This window comes from Chiloscyllium plagiosum, chromosome 11, assembly GCF_004010195.1.
Source record: "Chiloscyllium plagiosum isolate BGI_BamShark_2017 chromosome 11, ASM401019v2, whole genome shotgun sequence".
Taxonomy (NCBI): Eukaryota; Metazoa; Chordata; class Chondrichthyes; order Orectolobiformes; family Hemiscylliidae; genus Chiloscyllium; species Chiloscyllium plagiosum.
Genome location: NC_057720.1, coordinates 66,805,756 through 66,824,520, shown reverse-complemented (window position 1 = coordinate 66,824,520; position 18,765 = coordinate 66,805,756). Strand labels below are relative to the sequence as shown.

General features: G+C 40.1%; 2 protein-coding genes and 1 pseudogene across 3 annotated transcripts in view; 1 reads left to right on the top strand and 2 right to left on the bottom strand.

Annotated features, from left to right (window-relative positions):
* Positions 1-3,643, bottom strand: part of lrrc42 (leucine rich repeat containing 42) — a 29,674-nt gene extending 26,031 nt beyond the window's left edge. Inside the window, exon 1 of the mRNA XM_043699630.1 lies at positions 3,505-3,643. The gene's annotated coding sequence lies outside the window, so the exon portion shown is untranslated. The remainder of the gene's footprint in view (positions 1-3,504) is intronic.
* An 82-nt stretch (positions 3,644-3,725) lies between these two features.
* On the top strand, positions 3,726-10,216 carry hspb11 (heat shock protein family B (small) member 11). 2 transcript variants are annotated; one of them, XM_043699634.1, is made up of 5 exons: positions 3,726-3,833; positions 6,980-7,086; positions 7,632-7,700; positions 7,815-7,858; positions 9,962-10,216. In XM_043699634.1, the coding sequence occupies exons 1-5, from the start codon at positions 3,739-3,741 to the stop codon at positions 10,064-10,066; spliced, it is 420 nt and encodes a 139-aa protein (XP_043555569.1). In that variant the 5' UTR covers positions 3,726-3,738; the 3' UTR covers positions 10,067-10,216. The 2 variants fall into 2 exon arrangements, with proteins under 2 accessions (XP_043555569.1, XP_043555568.1); XM_043699633.1 differs by having other exon boundaries at positions 9,959-10,216.
* A 2,481-nt stretch (positions 10,217-12,697) lies between these two features.
* Positions 12,698-18,765, bottom strand: part of LOC122554071 — a 21,481-nt pseudogene continuing 15,413 nt past the window's right edge.

The following is an 18,765-nucleotide window of genomic DNA, read 5'->3' as shown; positions in this document are numbered from 1 at the left end:
GCTATCCTATCTACCTGCGACTCCACTTTCAAAGAGCTATGAACCTGCACTCCAAGGTCTCTTTGTTCAGCAACACTGCCTAGGACCTTAGCATTAAGTGTATAAGTCCTGCTAAGATTTACTTTCCCAAAATGCAATACCTCGCATTTATCGGAATTAAACTTCATCTGCCACTTCTCAACTCATTGGCCCATCTGGTCAAGATCCCGTTGTAATCTGAGGTAATCCTCTTCGCTGTCCTCTACACCTCCAATTTTGGTGTCATCTGCAAACTTACTAACTGTACCTCTTATGCTCTCATCCAAATCATTTTATGTAAATGACAAAAAGTAGAGGGCCCAGCACCAATCCTTGTGGCACTCCACTGGTCACAGGCCTCCAGTCTGAAAAACAACCCTCCACCACCACCACCCTCTGTCTTCTACCTTTGAGCCAGTTCTGTATCCAAATGGCTAGTTCTCCCTGTATTCCATAAGATCTAACCTTGCTAATCAGTCTCCCATGGAGAACCTTGCCGAACACCTTACTGAAATCCATATTGATTACATCTACCGCTCTGCCCTCATCAATCCTTTTTGTTGTCTTGTTATCATTTGATTTGACTTCTTAGTAACACATCAACCTGCCCCCTCTGCAGTATCCTTGGATATTTAGCTCCCAATCGTGCTCTCCTTGCAGCCAAATCTGTGAGATACCCACATCAAACCTGTCAATTTCAGTTTGCACTACAATGTGGGCAGCACAGTGGCACAGTGGTTAGCACTGCTGCCTCACAGCGCCAGAGACCCGGGTTTAATTCCCGCCTCAGGCGACTGTGTGTGGAGTTTGCACGTTCTCCCCGTGTCTGTGTGGGTTTCCTCCGGGTGCTCCGGTTTCCTCCCACAGTCCAAAGATGTGCAGGTCAGGTGAATTGGCCATGTTAAACTGCCCGTAGTGTTAGGTAAGGGGTAAATGTAGGGGTATGGGTGGGTTGCGCTTCGGCGGGTCGGTGTGGACTTGTTGGGCCGAAGGGCCTGTTTCCATACTGTAATGTAATCTAATCAAAAAGCTCATTTACCTTGTTTCATATACAGTGTTTATTTAAGTACAACACCCTCAGTCCTACGTTGACTGCCGCTTCTCATAGTTGTCCTCTTATTTGCTATGACTGAAATTAGATTCCTGAGCTTTTCTATACTATCTGTCCTATTACTTGTTCTGGAAACTTTAATAATCACTGCTGAGCCCTCGCCGCTTTTAACGTTTTCCATAATTTTCCACGCAACTGATCCTACCCTCCCAATATTTATAGTTTAAAGCCCTATCCACAGTCCTAGTAATGCAATTCTCCAGGATACTGGTCCCAACATGATTCAGGTGAAGCCCTTCTCATTGGAAGAGCTCCCTCCTTCCCCAGTCCTGGTCTCAATGTCTCATGCATTTGAACCGGTTTCTCCCAACCAATCTTTCAGCCATGTGTTTATTTCTTTAATTTTGTTGACTCCCTGCCAATTTCCTCTTGGCTCAGCTAGTAATCCAAAGGTTACTGCATATTCATCGATTATATTCATAATGGTTCCTCGTGCTGGAATTCTTCCTGTGGGACTCCAATTTCTGATAGTACTTTTAAATTGCTTAATTCTCTAATTTTATCCACTATGTTATAACCACTAAACTGGTTCTGCTTTTTAATTTAGCCCCTAAACTGCTCATATTCCCTCAGCAGAACATCTTTCTACCTATATCGTTGGTACCTATCCATGACAACTGGATATTTCCCTCCCACTCCAAGTTCTTCTCCGGCCCAGATGAAATACCCTGAACCTAGGTGCCAGCCAGGCAATGTAACCTTCACAACTCTCGATCATGGTCACAGAGAAATATCTATTTCCCTGGATATACTAAGCCCGATTACAACTACATTTTTCTTTTCTCCCCCTCTCTTGAATGGCTCCCTGTACCACAATGTTTTGATCAGTTTGCTCATCCTCCCTACAGCCTGCAATCTCATCCACATGAAGAAAGAATCTCAAACCTGTTAGATAGCTCAAGTGCTGAGATACCTTCATCATTACATTCTGGATCCCTCTACCAGCCTCATTTGCAGTCACATCCTCCTGTCCCTGACTGAATTTGAGGGAGTTCATTTAAGGGGTGTGACTGCCTCCTGAAACACAGCAGCCAGGTATATCACCTACTCCCTGATGTGTTACAGAGTTCAGATTCCAGTTCATCAAAAAAAAGTTTTAGATTGGGGGGAGAGCAGATTTTAGTAAAATAAGGCAGGATCTGGCTAAGGAATGCTGGAAACAGCTACTATTGGGGCACTAGAGATTCACCAGATGCTGCCTGGGATGTAAAATTTAACTTATGAAGAAAAGTTTGATGGGCTTGCATTGTTCTCATTGGAGCAGAGAAGACTGAAGGAAAGTCTGATCGAGATGTACAAGATTATGAGGTGCATGGACACAGTGGATAAGGAGCAATTTTCCCCCTTATTTGAAGTGACAAGGAGACACTGTTTGAGATGAGGAGCAGGAGCGGGGAGGTAGGGATGCCAGAGGAATGAAAGCAAAAACGTCTTTGGTAACAGTCTGGAATGTGCTGCCTGGGAGAGTTGTAGAGGCAATTGTTCTACATTCTTTAAGAAGTACTTGGATGTGCTCTTGGAATGTCATAATATTCAAGGCTATGGATCAAGAGCTGGCAAGTGGGATTATGTTGATGGTCAGGTGTTTCTCATGTGTCAATGGAGACTCAATGGGCCAAAGGGACGATTCTATGAGCCAGAGTTCCTCAAGCAATCAACAGTTGCTACAGATGTGGTCACTATGAACTATTTAAAAAAATAAATTTCCAAAATTTATCACAAAAACATTGAGTTTAAACAAAAACATTTATGATGTTCAGATCACTATGCAAAAAAACCCACTAATCTTTAATCGTATTCAATTGTAATTATCCAGTGTATTTTTTCAGGCTTAAACTACATTCTGAACACATAGTTTATTAGGAGGCAGTCAAAACAATCTTTATTCCCTGAAGTTTGTTTTAAAAGTCACATATTCGTGTCCATTTTTGATTAAACCAGTTGTGAATCATCACAACGAACATATTGCCTCATGTGCATAATCTCAGTTATTGCTATCCCATATAATTAATTACATGATGAAACAAAATACTAACATCCTTAAATTTCTTATAACTCATATCAAGTTAATTTTGAACTTAACCACAAAAGTATCTCCAGTATTGAAAACAAACGTTCATATCTATTTGGGAGAGGGATAGGCAATACAGAATCTGGATGAGTCCAAAAGCAATTAACCCAGCAACTCACTGGGAAGATGCAGAGTGAGGCTCTTCCCATTCTACAGTAATAACTCTTCCAGCTCTCACAAGTGGCTTCAAATGCCACATCCTGAAAATGAGGCATTCGGGGATGGGGAGAAAACTGTGGTTGGACAAACAAAAAATCAATCCCTTTCCCCTAAACTTCTCCCCACTTATTCCCCAAACACTTACCTTAACTGGTTACTGCTAGCACCCGACTGCAGTCACAAAGATTTCCAAATGAGCTGTAAAACTGACAAATTTACCAAACCTCCTTCTCCCAGCACTTCCTGGGCACGGAACCATGAAACAGAAAATTGAGGGAAGGTGATTGTGGGAAGGACCGGAAGTCAGTTCCGGATTGTGCGTCTGGGGCGTATGTAAAGGACCGGAAGTGGCGGGTTGCTGTGGTAACGGGGACGGGACATGAAACGGGATTTCGGTCTGATGGTGGCGGGGACGCAGGTTGTGTTGGCGGCATCTGGGGATGAGAAACACCCGCCGGAGAACATTCTGGACGGGTGAGGGCCTTCAATCCGTCTCTGCGGCTGGCGAACAGGGTCTTCACCCTAGATAACAACACACTGCATTGATATAGTGCCTCACGTTGAAAACTTCAAGGTTCTCATTGCTCTGTGAGAAATCCCATCAAAGTGGACTGTTAGTGAGCATTCTTTTAAAATGTGATTGGTTGCTTTGACAGCCTGACGCTATGACTTTAGCTCCATGCCTGGAATGTGCAATAAAAATGCATCAATTCATTGCAGTAACAGTGTAAGGTGATAAGAGATAAAATTCTTGGCGGAGAAGTAGATCGCTTACTGGGACTTATTCCACGCTCAATAGCGAACACCCCTGCTTTGCTGGAGGTTGTAAAATAAAGTCAATTATAAAAAGAGCTTTAATTTATATTTCACAACTACCAGATGTCTCAAAACATTTTCCAGCTAATTAGGTCCAATGAAGTGTAGTCACACTTGTAATGTAGGAGATACAGCAGCTAACTGTACGCACCACAAGCTCCCACAAACATAGAAATTACAGACTACCTGCTTTTGTGAGTGATAAATATTGGTCAAGATACTTGGTATAATTTGCCTGCTCTTCTTCAAATGCCAGTGTCTCCCCTGTTCACTTCTGCCACCCCTTCCCCCCACCTTTGATTAAATACAGAGATTGCACCAAAATTGAAAATGTAACTAAGCTTATTCAAAGAATTGCCACATTATAGGCCAAAAACTGGAAAAGAAACTTTGCCTAATTTTTTTTTCTTACCAACTATCTAAAGCTTTGGACCATATTCTGCTATGTTTACTTTAGTGATGGAAAGGGATAGGTATATACTGCAAGGTAAGAGTTATAGCTGAGGGAAAGGCAATTACAATGCGATTAGACAAGATTTAGGATGCATAGGATGAGGAAGAAAATGGGCACAATTGAAATGTGGAGATGGGCACAATTGCAGGAGATGAGCACAATTGAAATGTGGAGCTTATTCAAGAACCAGCAACTGCGGGTCCTTGATAAGTATGTACCGGTCAGGCAGGGAAGACCTGTTGTCGAGCGTGAGAGCTGTGGTTTACTCAGGAATTTGAATCTCTTGTCAAGAGGAAGAAGAAGGCTTATGTTAGGATGAGATGTGATGGCTCAGCTTGAGAGTTGCAAGTTAGCCAGGAAAGACCTAAAGAGAGAGCTAAGTGGAGCCAGGAGGGGGCATGAGAAGTCATTGGCAGATAGGATCAAGGAAAAGCCTAAGGCTTTCTGCAGCTATATCAGGAATAAAAGAATGACCAGAGTAAGATTAGGGCCAATCAAGCATAGTAGTGGGAAGTTGCGCGTGGAGTCAGAGGAGTTAGGGCAAGCACTAAATGAATACTTTTTGTCAGTGTTCACACTAGAAAAAGACAATGTGGTCGAGGAGAATATTGAGATACAGGCAACTTGACGAGATGGGATGGAGGTGAATAAGGAGGAAGTGTTAGTAATTCTAGAAAATGTAAAAATAAGTCCCCTGGACCAGAAGGGATTTATCCTAGGATTCTCTGGGAAGCTAGGGAGGAGATTGCCAAGCCTTTAGCTTTGATCTTTATGTTGTCATTGTCTACAGGAATAGTGCCAGAAGATTGGATGATAGCAAATGTTGTTCCCTTGTTCAGGAAGGGAAGTTTAGCCAGCCCTGGTAATTGTAGACTTGAGAGCCTTACTTTGGTTGTGGGTAAAGTGTTGGAAAGGGTTATAAGTGATAGGATTTATAATGATCTAGAGATTAATGAGTTGATCAGGGATAGTCAACACAGTTTTGTGAAGGATAGGTCGTGCCTCACAAACATTATTAAGAGTTTTTTGAGAAGGTGACCAAACAGGTGGATGAGGATAAAGCAGTTGATGTGGTGTATATGGATTTCAGTAAGGCGTTTGACAAGGTTTTCCATGGTAGGATTTTGCACAAAATACGGAGGCATGCATTGAGGGTGATTTAGCAATTTGGATCAGAAATTGGCTAGCTGAAAGGTGGTGATGGATGGGAATATTCATCCTGGAGTTCATTTACTAGTGGGGTATTGCAAGGATCTGTTTTGGGTCCACTGTTGTTTGTAATTTATATAAATGACCTGGATGAGGGCATAGAAGGATGGGTTAGTAAATTTGCAGATGACACTAAGTTTGGTAGAGTTGTGGATAGTGATGAAGGATGTTGTAGGTTACAGAGAGACATAAATAAGCTGCAGAGCGAGGCTGCGAAATGGCAAATGGAGTTTAATGTGGCACAGTGTGAGGTGCTTCACTTTGGAAGGAATAACAGGAATGCAGAGTACTGGACTAATGGTAAGATTCTTGGTAGTGTAGATGAGCAGAGAGATCTCGGTGTCCATGTGCATAGATCCTTGAAAGTTGCCACTCCGGTTGATAGGGTTGTTAAGAAGGCATACGCTGTGTTTGCTTTTATTAGTAGAGGGATTGAGTTTCGGAACCATGAGATCATGCTGCAGCTGTATAAAGCTCTGGTGTGGCCACATTTGGAATATTGTGTACAGTTCTGGTCACCGCATTATAGGAAGAATATGGAAGCTTTAGAAAGGGTTCGGAGGAGATTTACTTGGATGTAGTATGGAGGGAAGTTCTTAGGAGGAAAGGCTGACGGCCTTGAGGTTGTTTTCATCAGAGAGAAGAAGGTTGAGAGGCGACTTAATTGGGACATATACGACAATCAGGATTAGATAGTTTGGACAGTAAGAGTCTTTTTCCTCAGATGGCAGTGGCTAGCACAGGGACAAAGCTTTATATTGAGAGGTGAGAAATATAGGACAGATGTCAGAGGTAATTTTTTACTCAGGAGTAGGGGCATGGAATGCACTGCCTGCAACAGTAGTAGACTTGCCAACTTTAAGGGCATTTAAATGGTCACTGGCATATGGATGAGAGTGGAATAGTATAGGTTAGATGGGCTTCAGATTGGTTCCACAGGTCGGTGCAACATCGAGGGCCGATGGGCCTGTACTGCACTGTTATGTTCTATGTTCTATTCTGTCACAGTTAAGGTGAGATATAAATGCAAGTTGTTTCCATCTTGGCTTCTGTAAGGACTGATTATTTGTGACACTAATAAGACATAGAAAAGAATGGATAAACAAAAATGCTAAGTCTCATATTGTACTTCTGCTTACAGTAATACAGAAACATTTTGGATTACAACAGGAATGTTCCCACAAGAATTTATCCTAAGTTTTGCTAATCTCATAAAAATTAGCTCAATGAAAATTCACTGTTACAATGGTAAGATTTTTTGCTGCATTTTAATCACTTTATTTGAATAGGCAAATTATTTACTGTGATAAACAGGATATTTTACCGAAAAACAACAAATGCTGGAGATAATAGCATGCTAGAAAGCATCCATGGAGAAAGAGCAAGCTAACATTTTGAGTCTAGATGAGTCTTCATCAGGCTGGATCTCTCTCCATGGAAGCTGTCTGACCTGTTGTAATCTCCAACATTTGGTGTTTTCAGTTCAGATTCCAGCATCTGCAGTAATTTGTTCCTACAGGCTATTTTACCTAGTTCTGTATGTGTCCAAAGAATAAAATGCAATGAACAGCAGTTCTTAATTACTCATGAACTTGAAAAAATTTTTATGCATTTGGCATCATGAATACATATTTGGTTTTGAAATATATTTTGTGGATATGTTTCAGTGTAAATGCATGAGTAAACATTGAACTATATTGCCAAGTTTATAAGAATAAAGCAATTCACCAGCTACTCACAATCATTATAAATATTCCAAAAGTAATAAGTATCTTTTTGATGTGCTATTCCAGTGCGCAGCCTTGGTATTGAGAGAAGTATAGCAGGAGAACCTGTAGATTTCGAACCAATGACTAACACCGGTAAGTGTATTCAACAAATATTTTGATGATATCACCAAGATTGTTGTGGAAAATAATGGCTTCTGTTCCATTTCATTTGATGGTTTTCATCCTGTGATGCTGTCTTTTTCCCAGAACTTGAGCGCTCTGAGGAACAGCTTCAAGTAGAGGAATTTACAGTAAGTAAATTTTGCAAAAAGCTGAGGTAACATATTAGTCTGTATGAAATCATAATATGTCAGTTCCTCCCCAAAGTAGGAGTGAGTGGTGTTATAGTGATTTGATTTCCCCATCCACTGCACTTCTTGATCTCTATGGTGCTGTTGCAGCAAGCTTCTGAGTGAAGGACAATCACTTTCCCACGTTGGAAAATGGGGGCAATTCAAATAATGTTGTATGCATACACATTACTAAATTTAACCAGCTAGTCCAAAATAATATTCATTAGTTTGGGAGTGCAAGGTGCACTGCAACCTAGTTCGGTAAGTAAAGTAACAAAAACAATTCACGGGTCAAAAATGGGTGGAGGCTTGAATTAATTAGAAATACCAGCATAGACTGATTTGACGAAATGGTCTGTTTCTTGCTGTATTGGTAACATCAATGCAATACAAATGTCAGGCAACGATTTTCTCCAACAAGAGATAAGCTAACCATTGTCCCTTGACATTCCATAGCATTACCTTTGCTTCACATTGAGAAACCCCATTATCGTGTTATGTGGCACTACCACTGAGTTAAATGGGACAGACTTTGAACAGATCTAGCACCTCAAGTCTGGCCATCCATAAAGTGCTATGCCCATCACAGCAGCAGAATCATGCTCTAACACAATATGCAACTTCATGGTCCAGCATACCCTCACTCAGCTATTACCATCAAGATAGGGGATCAGCCCTGGTTCAAAGGAGAGTGCAGGACCAGCACCAGGCATACCTAAAAATGAGTTGTCAACCTGATGAAACTATCAAACAGACTATTTGTGTACCAAAGTGCATAAGCAGTTAATTATAGACAGAACAAAACGATCCCACAAGCAATGGATGACATCTAAGCTCTGCCATCTTGCAACATCAAATCATGAGTGGAAAATTAAACAATTCATCAGGGGAGGAGTGTCCATGAACATTCCCATCCTCAACGATGGCAGAGTCCAGCATATCAGTGCAAAAGATAAGGTAGAAGCATTCGCTGTAATCTTCAACCAGACGTACTGAGTGAATGTTCCATCTTGGCCTCCTCCATTGGGCCCCAGCATCACAGATGCCAGTCTTCAGCCAATCCGATTCACTTCACGTGATAGCTAGAAATGGTTGGAGACACTGGATACTGCAAAGGTTCTGGGCCCAGACAACATTTTGGCAATAGTATTGAAGAGTTCAGAATTTGCCGCACCATAGCTAAGTTGTTCCAGTTCAGCTACAACACTGACATTTCCCCAAATATGTGGAAAATTGACTAGATATGTCCTATTCATAAAGAGCAAGGCAATCCCACCCAGTGTGTGCCTTCTACAAGGTGCAATGCAGCAACTCACCATGGCTCCTTTTATAGCATGTTCTAAACCTGCAACCTCTACTACTTATATCAAGGAAAGCAAACATGTGGGAGAACCACCATCACCTGCAAATTCTCTTCCAGACCATAATTATCTTGACTTAGAACGAATGTTGCCATTCCTTCACTATTATAGATGTTAAATACTTAGTACTCCCTTTCTGTGGGTGTACTTACCCAGTGATCCAAGTTAGCTGCAGTACTTTAAGGGCAACTAGATATGGACAATCCATGTATATTTTTGAATTCATTCTTGAGATGTGAGCAAAACTGTATTTTTTGCTCATTCCTAATTCCCCAGAGGGCATTTAAGAGTCAACCATTTTACTGTGGATCCAGAGTCACTTGTGGACCAGTCAAGGACAGCAGATTTTTTTTCTCAAATGGCCATTGGTGAAACTAATTGCTGTCAACAATTGACAGCAGTTACATGGTTACCATTAGGCTAGCTTTTTAGTGAATTTAAATTTCACAATCTGCCAAGGTGCCATTCAAACCATATTCCCAGAACATTAAGCCTGGTATCCTGGTATATGAGTCCAGTGACATTACTACAGCCTCACTTTATGGGTGGTCTAGCCTGTGATGCCCAGATCCTGTGAATGAGTTAAGGAATCACATTCTATGATGATATAATCTTGAAAATTGTATTGTGACTTAGCAGTGTGCTAACTTTTAAAAAAGAAAAGAATGTGAATTAACAAATTATATTCTCTATATAGCAGGATGGAACTAGAGCTACACATCTACGATTTGTCATAAAGTCTGGTTTTGATCACTTTGTGTCAGTACACAAGGTTACAGTGGAAGGTGCAGAGGAAGATGCCTGACTCTACATTGCACACTATCATTAACAAGACTTTATATGGAACACTGATGTTGAGAAAATTTACCTAGTGTACATACTTCTGCAGTATATTTGTTATAAACCATACATGTTGGATTGTTATTGTTGTGAATAAATTATTTTGGTTTTGTAAGTCTCTACAATCTTCATTGTTAACTCCTGAAAGTACTTGGTTAACATCTGAATGAACCATCAGAACCAGTGCAAGATCTTCCTCTTACACTGTTGAAGGGTCTTTCTCTGGTACGTGATCATTCTCTGACATAAGTCACTTCTGGACCTACTGTCAGTATTTGCAAAGTGCTTTGTTACTGTCCAGTCTCTTACATCATTCTACCATTCCACGGCCCTTATTTAATGGTCATTCTGACGTTTGAACCAATACAGGGAGAAATTTTCAACCTTTAGAATGAAGGCATGTCAATTTACTTCTAGTTATGACTTGGATATTAAAACCATGTGGACCATTACCTGAAAGGGAATTAGTTACAGTTAAATTGTATTTTTCCACTTAATGGAGTAAGAACTTTCAAAAGACTTGTTGAAAAGTAATCATTTAATAGTACAGAATGTAAAACATCATCTTAGTTTATTAATTCTTGGGATGAACGTGTCGCTGGCTCAGCAGCATTTATTGCCCATCCCTAATTGCATTTAAGATTCAGGGAGAAAGTGAGGACAGCAGATGCTGGAGATCAGACTAGAGTGTGAAGTGCTGGAAAAGCAGAGCCGGTCAGGCAGCAGAGGAGCAGGAGAATCAAGCACAAGCCCTTTCATCATGAAGAGTCAACCACATTGCTGTGGAACAGGAGTCACATGTAGGCGAGACCAGGTAAGGAGAGCAGTTTCCTTCCCGAACAGGACATTAGTGAACCAGATGGGCTTTTCACAATAATCGACAATGGATTAATGATCAGCACTTGACTCTTAATTCCAGAGTTTTTTAAAATTAATTTAAAATTCCACTAATTGCCACATCAGGATTCAAAATCAGGTTCCCAGGACATCATCTGGGTCTTTGGATCAACAGTCTAGCGATAATACTAAAGGCCATTGCCTCCCAGAGTTACATACTCTTAGCTACATTTCAGAACATCAGCCCTCAGCTTTCCCTGGGTTTTAACTGTAAGCTTCATAAACAATATAGCTAAAACCATGCAGCTACTGTGACTATATGCTATAGATCTTGACAAATAGGGCAAAGTGACATATTAATTTTACATGATTTTCATGCTGGAAAGTTGAAAAGCAGAGGATATCAATACTTCAGATCTTAGTGAGAATTGATTTACTTTGCTGTTTATAATTTTAAACATTGTCAAGGTTCTACAAATACTTGTCTTATTTTCCCAGCTGGAAGGATTAGATATCAATAATTATGGTGCAACCAATTTCACTAAATGCTGGTCAAGGAACTAATATTTTCATGGGAAATATTGGTGATACTTTACCCAAAATAAAACCTCAATATTATTAAAAAAGTGATAACTACCCAATCCTGTCTGAAGTGGCATACTGCTAAATATTTAAATTTTACCAATTTGTTCAATCTGATTTAATTCCCACTAACAAGGATATTAAGATTATTTAATTATTTTTCAGTAATACTTGCTACAACTATAATTTTGCCACTTGTTGCATTGTACAGAGTTGGTCAAATTAGTCAATTTTGTGAAGCTGTTTACTATGCTATTTTTATAACTTCAAAAACAAATGTACAAGTATTCTCTAATTTTGATTCTTAATAACCCTTTTGAGTACTTGCCTTATATCTTGTCTGTTTACTGTAACAAATCAGAAATATTGCAACTAGAAGAATTAATGATGAACTAAATGAGTTAAGAAATCACATTGGAAATACAAAGTTTACAGCTCTTAAAATAATCGTATTAGGTACTCATTGAAGACATAACTGCACAGAAATCATAACTGCACACTAATGATGCAACATTAAAAGTGAGATCATTGATTTTTATACTAAGTTCCTGAACATGAACTACACATCCCTTTTGGATATAATACATGGTTCTGTAAACTGAACAAGTGGATCGAACCAATGTCTATTTTCAAATCTGATTAATTTGGGAAATTTTTCAGTATAAAAATGCTACCACGTTTCTAAGTGATTGCATGTGCTTCCACAAAAAATCATTTTGATCTGCTTGAAAAGAACACAGAAGAGATATTCTCATTACAGTTCCTTGCTATGGCACGTTGGAACTGGTGGTCGATGAGCTCCGTTCTTATGAGGGCATCCCTGAGTACAGACACACACACTCCCACACTCACATGCATCCTCTCATAGACTTAGACCCCTTTACACTCACATACAAACATATCGACTCTCTTTTACACAAACACTCACGATACCCCACCCCAGACACACACACACATGCACATATACTTTTGTGGGGTGAATTTGTACTTGCAGAGTTACATTGTACTTTGCTCAAATGAATCCATGCAAGACTCTGTTAAATCATTCTTTTAGATTAGAATCAATTTAAACATTATGGCACAGATGAGAGACTTAATGTATAATTTCAGTTACATCACACAGTAAACTTTTGCTATAAATTCTGTGGATTACAATTGTGTCCTCCACAACCATTTGATGAAGGAGCGGCGCTCAGAAAGCTGGTGCTTCCAATTAAACCTGTTGGACTATAACCTGGTGTTGTGCGAGTTTTAAGGAAATTATAAATATGGAAAGACCCTTATTTGATTTGCTTGTATTATATCATTTGTTTGCATTTAAGAGTGCCAATGAAAACCATCTCAAAGCTTCCTGCTGATAGTGGTTCCGCCAGAGTTTTAATTTAGATTTTGTAAAAGTAATCATACTTCAAGTTGATATTCCCAAGGCCCCCTTCCACCCTGAAAAACAAAAAAAAGAAACAATTAGTCAGACGGATGAATTAACAGAATCTCTCTGCCAAAGACATTGATAACATCAACTTTGTTTGTGACCCAGATTTACAAACTCTACTCCCTCTCTTCAGAACAAATACCTATGCTTATTTCTAAGATTATCATCCATGAGATTGTACAACTGCAATTATCCTGTTCCATTCAAAGTCAGGAGTATAAAACACAAACGAAAATACTGCTTGTTTTTTTTCCCTTGTTCCTTTAAGCTTATGTTATCCTTTATAATAAAATTCTAAATTAAAAATGATCAAAACAAATGATATATTAACAATAAATTCAGTTAGTTTTGGTCAGTCCTTATGTTGGGGCAGGCTAGATTGATGGCTAACATGTGCTTCAGAATACAATAACATTAACAACAGGGGTTTAATTGCCACTTGACCTAGAGCTAAATTTGGGACCTACTTCCTTACCCTGCCAAAGGAGTGGAAGACATTTAAAAATCACCACTGACAAAAAAAGGAGAAAAAAACCCAATAAAATGGATCAAAATCAATCAGCAGACAAAGAGCCATGTACATGCCTTCAGGAATAGCAATGTGATATGATATTAATCAGTCCAATTACCATCTTTTTTATTCATGAGGTGAGGATGTCACTATTTATTGCTGTATTAAATACTGTATCTGTATTTATGGACCATTCCTAATTGGCAATAGGGCAGTTGAGAGTCAGCCACATTGTTGTGGATCTGGAGGTGCATGTAGACCAGGCAAGGGTGGTAGATTTCCTTCTCCAAAACGAGATTAGTCACCCAGATAGGTTTTTCTGACAATCGACAATGTTTTCATGGTTGGTATCAGACTCTTAAGTGTCGAAGATTGTGGTGCTGGAAAAGCACAGCTGGTCAGGCAGCATCCAAGGAGCCGGAGAGTCAATGTTTTGAGCATAAGCTCTTCATCAGGCATCTGTAGTCCTCACTTTCTAATAGACTCAGAATTTTATTGAATTCAGATTCCACCATCAGACATGGCAAGATTTGATCTGGGTCTCTTATTAGTCTAGTGATAATACCACTAAATATTCTCATATACAGATGCATCAAAACAATTGTCATGGTCAGTAGTATTCATAAACTTAGCTGTGTCCACTCAGTGATAGGTTTCTCATTCTCATTATGTGGGGGTAATACCTAATTTCACAAGGAGGCTTTACCACCAGCCCTTTTGTCATCCATGGTTTTACATTTTACTTAAATTTTAGTTTAATTAGACTGATATTACTGAACCTGGACTGAAGATCATATGCCAATTTAATGCAAAATTTTACAATAAAATCTCCACTGTTTCTGATCTATGTTGCAACTGTTGAGCTGATTTTCTTTTTTAACCATTGTTTCCACTCTATTCTTTTCTCGATCAATTTTTAACAAAATATACAAATCTGCACCACATTCTTTGAATCCTTCCAGTGAGGAAACAGGCCCTTTGACCCAACAAGTCCATACCGACCCTCCGAAGAGTATCCCACCCAGACCCATTCCCCTACCCTATTACTCGACATTACTTCTGACTATTGCACATAATCTACACATTCTGAACACTATGGCAATTTAGCATGACCAATTCACCTAACCTGCACATCTTTGGATTATGGGAGGAAACTGGAGTACCTGGAGGAAACCCATACAGAGACAGGGAGAATGTGTGGAGTTTGCACAGTCGCCTGAGGCTGGAATCGAACCTGGGTGCCTGGTGCTGTTGAAACAGCAGTGCTAACCACTGAGCCACCATGTTGCCACATTTCAATTTTCCTTCAGACACAAGAAAAAAATTTCTACCTTACTCCAAACATTAATCCTTCAGAATAATTTCTCATACAATATTCAATATCTTCAATAATTCAGAAAATTAAACCCACAAATTTACTCATAAATTTACCCAAGTCATCTTCAAATTATTCCAACAGCTTTGATCTGCATAGCTCAAAACCTATTAGGCCTCATGAGCATCTCTGATATTCTGTACATCTTCTCCTGATTGGTTAGATATTTTAAAAAGCAGGAATCAAGTTAAGACCATTGATACAGATGCAGAAATAAGCCATTTGGCCCATCAAGTCTGTTCCACAATTCAATGGTATCATTACTCATCTGATAATGCTCAACTTCACTTTCCTGTCGTCATAACCCCGGATTGTCTTCCTAATTAAAAAATATAGGAGGAAGTGAGGATTGCAGATGCTGGCGATCAGAGTTGAGAGTGTGGTGCTAGAAAAGCACAGCAGGTCAGGCAACATCCGAGGAGCAGGAGAAACGATGTTTTGAGCATAAGCCCTTCATCAGGAAACTTATGCCCGAAACATCAATTCTTCTGCTCCTCGGATGCTGCCTGACCTACTGTGCTTTTCTAGTGCCACAGTCGAACTAATAAAAATAATGTCTATCTCAGCTTTGAATATTCTTAATAACCAAATTTCAATAGTTTTCTGGTAAAGAATTCGACATATTCACAATTCTCGAGAAAAGAAATTCTTCATTGGTCCTAGAACGGACAACTCCCTACTGAGACTGTACCCTCTAGTCCGAGAGTCCTATAAAGGAGAAAGCAACCTCACCACACTTACCCAGTCAACACCCCTAATAATCTTAGGTCAGCTCTCATTCTTCTAACTCCAAATAGGACACACCCAACCTAATTCAAGAAAATTCTTCCATACCTAGGATCAACCTAGTGAACATTTCCAATACCAGTGTATTTTTCCTTAGCTAAATGAATCAAAACTGTTCACAGTATCCCAGGTATGGACTGGCTAGTATTTTGTATAATTTGAGCAAGACTTCCCTATTTTTAACTCCGTTCCCTTTGAAAAAAAGCCAATATTCCATTTAATTTTGTGATTCTTACATGATGGACCCCATATCTCCGTGCTGCAGCTTTCTCCATTTAAATAATACTCACTCTTCCCATCTTGTTTCCAAGGTGCATAACATTTTTTCTACATTGTAATCCATCTGCCAAGTTTTTGTCCACTCACTCAACTTGTCTTCATCCCTACCCTCTTCTCCTCACCACTTGCCTCCACACTTAGGTCTGACAAAAATAATAGGACATTCATTTCCCGCATCTAAATCTATGTATTTAAATAATTGTCCCAGCATAGATCCATTTAGCACACCCTTAGTTACAAGTTGCCATTATGATAATACTCACTTATCACAATTCTCTTTTCTATTACTTCGCCTATCCTCTGTCCATGCCAACACCAACACCATGGACCTTTATCTTAAGTAGCCTTAAATGCGGTACCCTACTGAATCCCTTTTGGGAATCTAAATATATTAGGTCAAATAGTTCACCCTTATTAATCCTGAATGTTACCTCAAAATTCTAATACATTTGTCAGGTATTATTTTCCTTGCATAAACATTTCAGGAAACATCTCTGGGACACATGCGCAAAACAACCCCACCGCCCTGTGACTGACAATTTCAACTCTCCCTCCCACTCCGCCAAGGACGGGCAAGACCTGGACCTCCACCACTGCCAAAACCAAGCCACCTGAACACTGGAAGAAGAACACCTCATCCATCTTCGCACCCTCCAACCAGACGGCACAATGTCGACTTCACCAGTTTCGTTACTGCTCCTCCTCATCCCAGATCCAACCCTCCAACTTGGCACCGCCCTCTTGAACTGTCCTACTTGTCTGCTTCATCCTCCCCTCCGACCTACAGTTATCACCCCCCCATCTGCATCTACCTATCGCCATTCCAGCTACGTTGCCCAACCCTCATCCCCTTCCTCCTATTTATCTCTCAACCCCCTTCCTCCCTCCACATTCCTGATGAAGGGCTTTTGCCCGAAACATAGACTCTCCTGCTCCTTGGATGCTGCCTGACCTGCTGTTTTTCCAGCGCTACACTTTGACCCTTCATGAAATATGACGACTGCTTGTTTATGATGCATTTCTATTACACACTTTATAACTGACTCTTAAAATTTTCCCAATGATAGATATTGAGCTAACTGTCCTATATTTTCTTTTTGTCTTCGTTCTTGAATGAAGACGTTACATTGGCAGTTTTCCAAATCTCTAGGATTTTGTAGAATCTAAGGATTCTTAGAAGATTACAAATGCATTCAATATCACTGTAGCTTTACAATATGCAGAGGAACCTCTACTATCTGAATGAGATGGGCAGGCAGTATTCAGTTAAGATAATTGATTATTTGCATAATTGATTCAACGCCTCTCCTCTGGGGTCTGGAGTTTTCTGAAGTTTCCTTTTTACTCTCGCTGTCTGCCTTGCTCCCGCTCGCTGTCTGCCTTGCTCCCTTTCTCTGTCTTAAGGTTTGTTTCTGAGCAGACACACACTTGTTTGGAAGGGATCCGCAGCATTGGTGAAGTCTCTCCCTGCCGTTGCTTCACTTCAATGGGGATTGACAGAGTCAGCACTTGCTAAGTCCGCTCCCCATTCAGGAGACTAGGCAGCAGCACACGGCGCAACAGCACCCCCACCCCCCAAAAGAGGGTGGGGGCAGGAGATCAGTCATTTGGAGACGGTGCCTGGGCTCCCATCAATGTCCAGGACTGTTCTTGGCAGCAGTTCAGTAAGCCGAATTCACTTTTAATCGTTGTAAACAAAAGACGCGATCAGGGTTGCTAACACCTTTGATAATAATGTTTCTATTGGGATCCTGAGATCTTCTGATTATCTGAATTTCGGATAATCAAGGTTCCTCTCTATGAATGAGGGAAAATGAATGTTTTGTCAAGCTTGTAGATGACAAATATATATGGGGAGGCAAGTGAGTAGTGTACAGTAATAAAGGCATGTAATCTTTAGCCATTGCCTTCAGTATTCTAGGATGTCCAAGGGACATGGGCATTTAGCCCCGTTAGGTTTCCCAGTACTTTTTCCTCACTGATAGTAATTTTCTCCACATTTTTACCCCTTGATTTAGTATTTTTTGAATGATATTGGTATCCTCCATCATGAAGACTGATGCAAAAGCTATCTATTCGACTTGTCATTTTTTTCATTCCCCATTATTTCCTCAACCTCCTTTTCTTCAGAACCTTTGTTTACTTTGGCATCTCTCTTCCTTTATATCTAATTGAAGCCGCTCTTTTTGTTACTTATTTGTTTGCCCTGCTCATTTTCTCCCTTTTTTGACGGTCTTTTGTTGGTTTTTAAAACTTTCCCAATCCTCTAGTTTACCAGTAGTCTTTTGTAACATTGTATCAAAATGAAAAGGGGAAAAAACAATCCTTAACTTTCTATCTCAACTCCATTCTCCTGCCTTCTCCCTTGATTCATTGAACATGGAACGTTGCAGCATAGTACAGGCCCTTTGGTCTTCCATGTTGCGCCGACCTGTGAAATTAATCTGATGCCCATCTAGCCAATACAGTTCCATTATTATCCATATGTATATCCAATGCCCATTTAAATGCCCTTAACGTCGGCGAGTCTACTACTGTTATAGGCAGGCTGTCCCATGCCCCTACTATTCCCTAAGAAACTATCCTTCATATCTGTCCTAAATCTATCACCCCTCAATTTAAAGCTATAGCCCTTCATATTAGCCTTCACCATCCAAGGAAACAGGATCTCACTGTCCACCCTATCTAACCCTCTGATTATCTTATACATCTTGATTAAGTCACCTCTCAACCTTCTTCTCTCCAACAAAAACAGCCTCAGTTCCTGCAGCCTTTCCTTGTAAGACCTTCCTTCCATATCAGGCGACATCCTAGTGAGTCTCCTCTAAACCCTTTCCAAAGCTTCCACATCCTTCTTATGAT

Bases quoted from the DNA above. Each gene is read 5' to 3' on its own strand.
- hspb11 (XM_043699633.1), top strand. From the start codon at position 3,739: ATGAAACGGGATTTCGGTCTGATGGTGGCGGGGACGCAGGTTGTGTTG. The intron at 7,701-7,814 runs GTAAGTGTATTC...TCTTTTTCCCAG, and splicing joins CGAACCAATGACTAACACCG to AACTTGAGCGCTCTGAGGAA. The intron at 7,859-9,958 runs GTAAGTAAATTT...TTCTCTATATAG, and splicing joins TTCAAGTAGAGGAATTTACA to CAGGATGGAACTAGAGCTAC.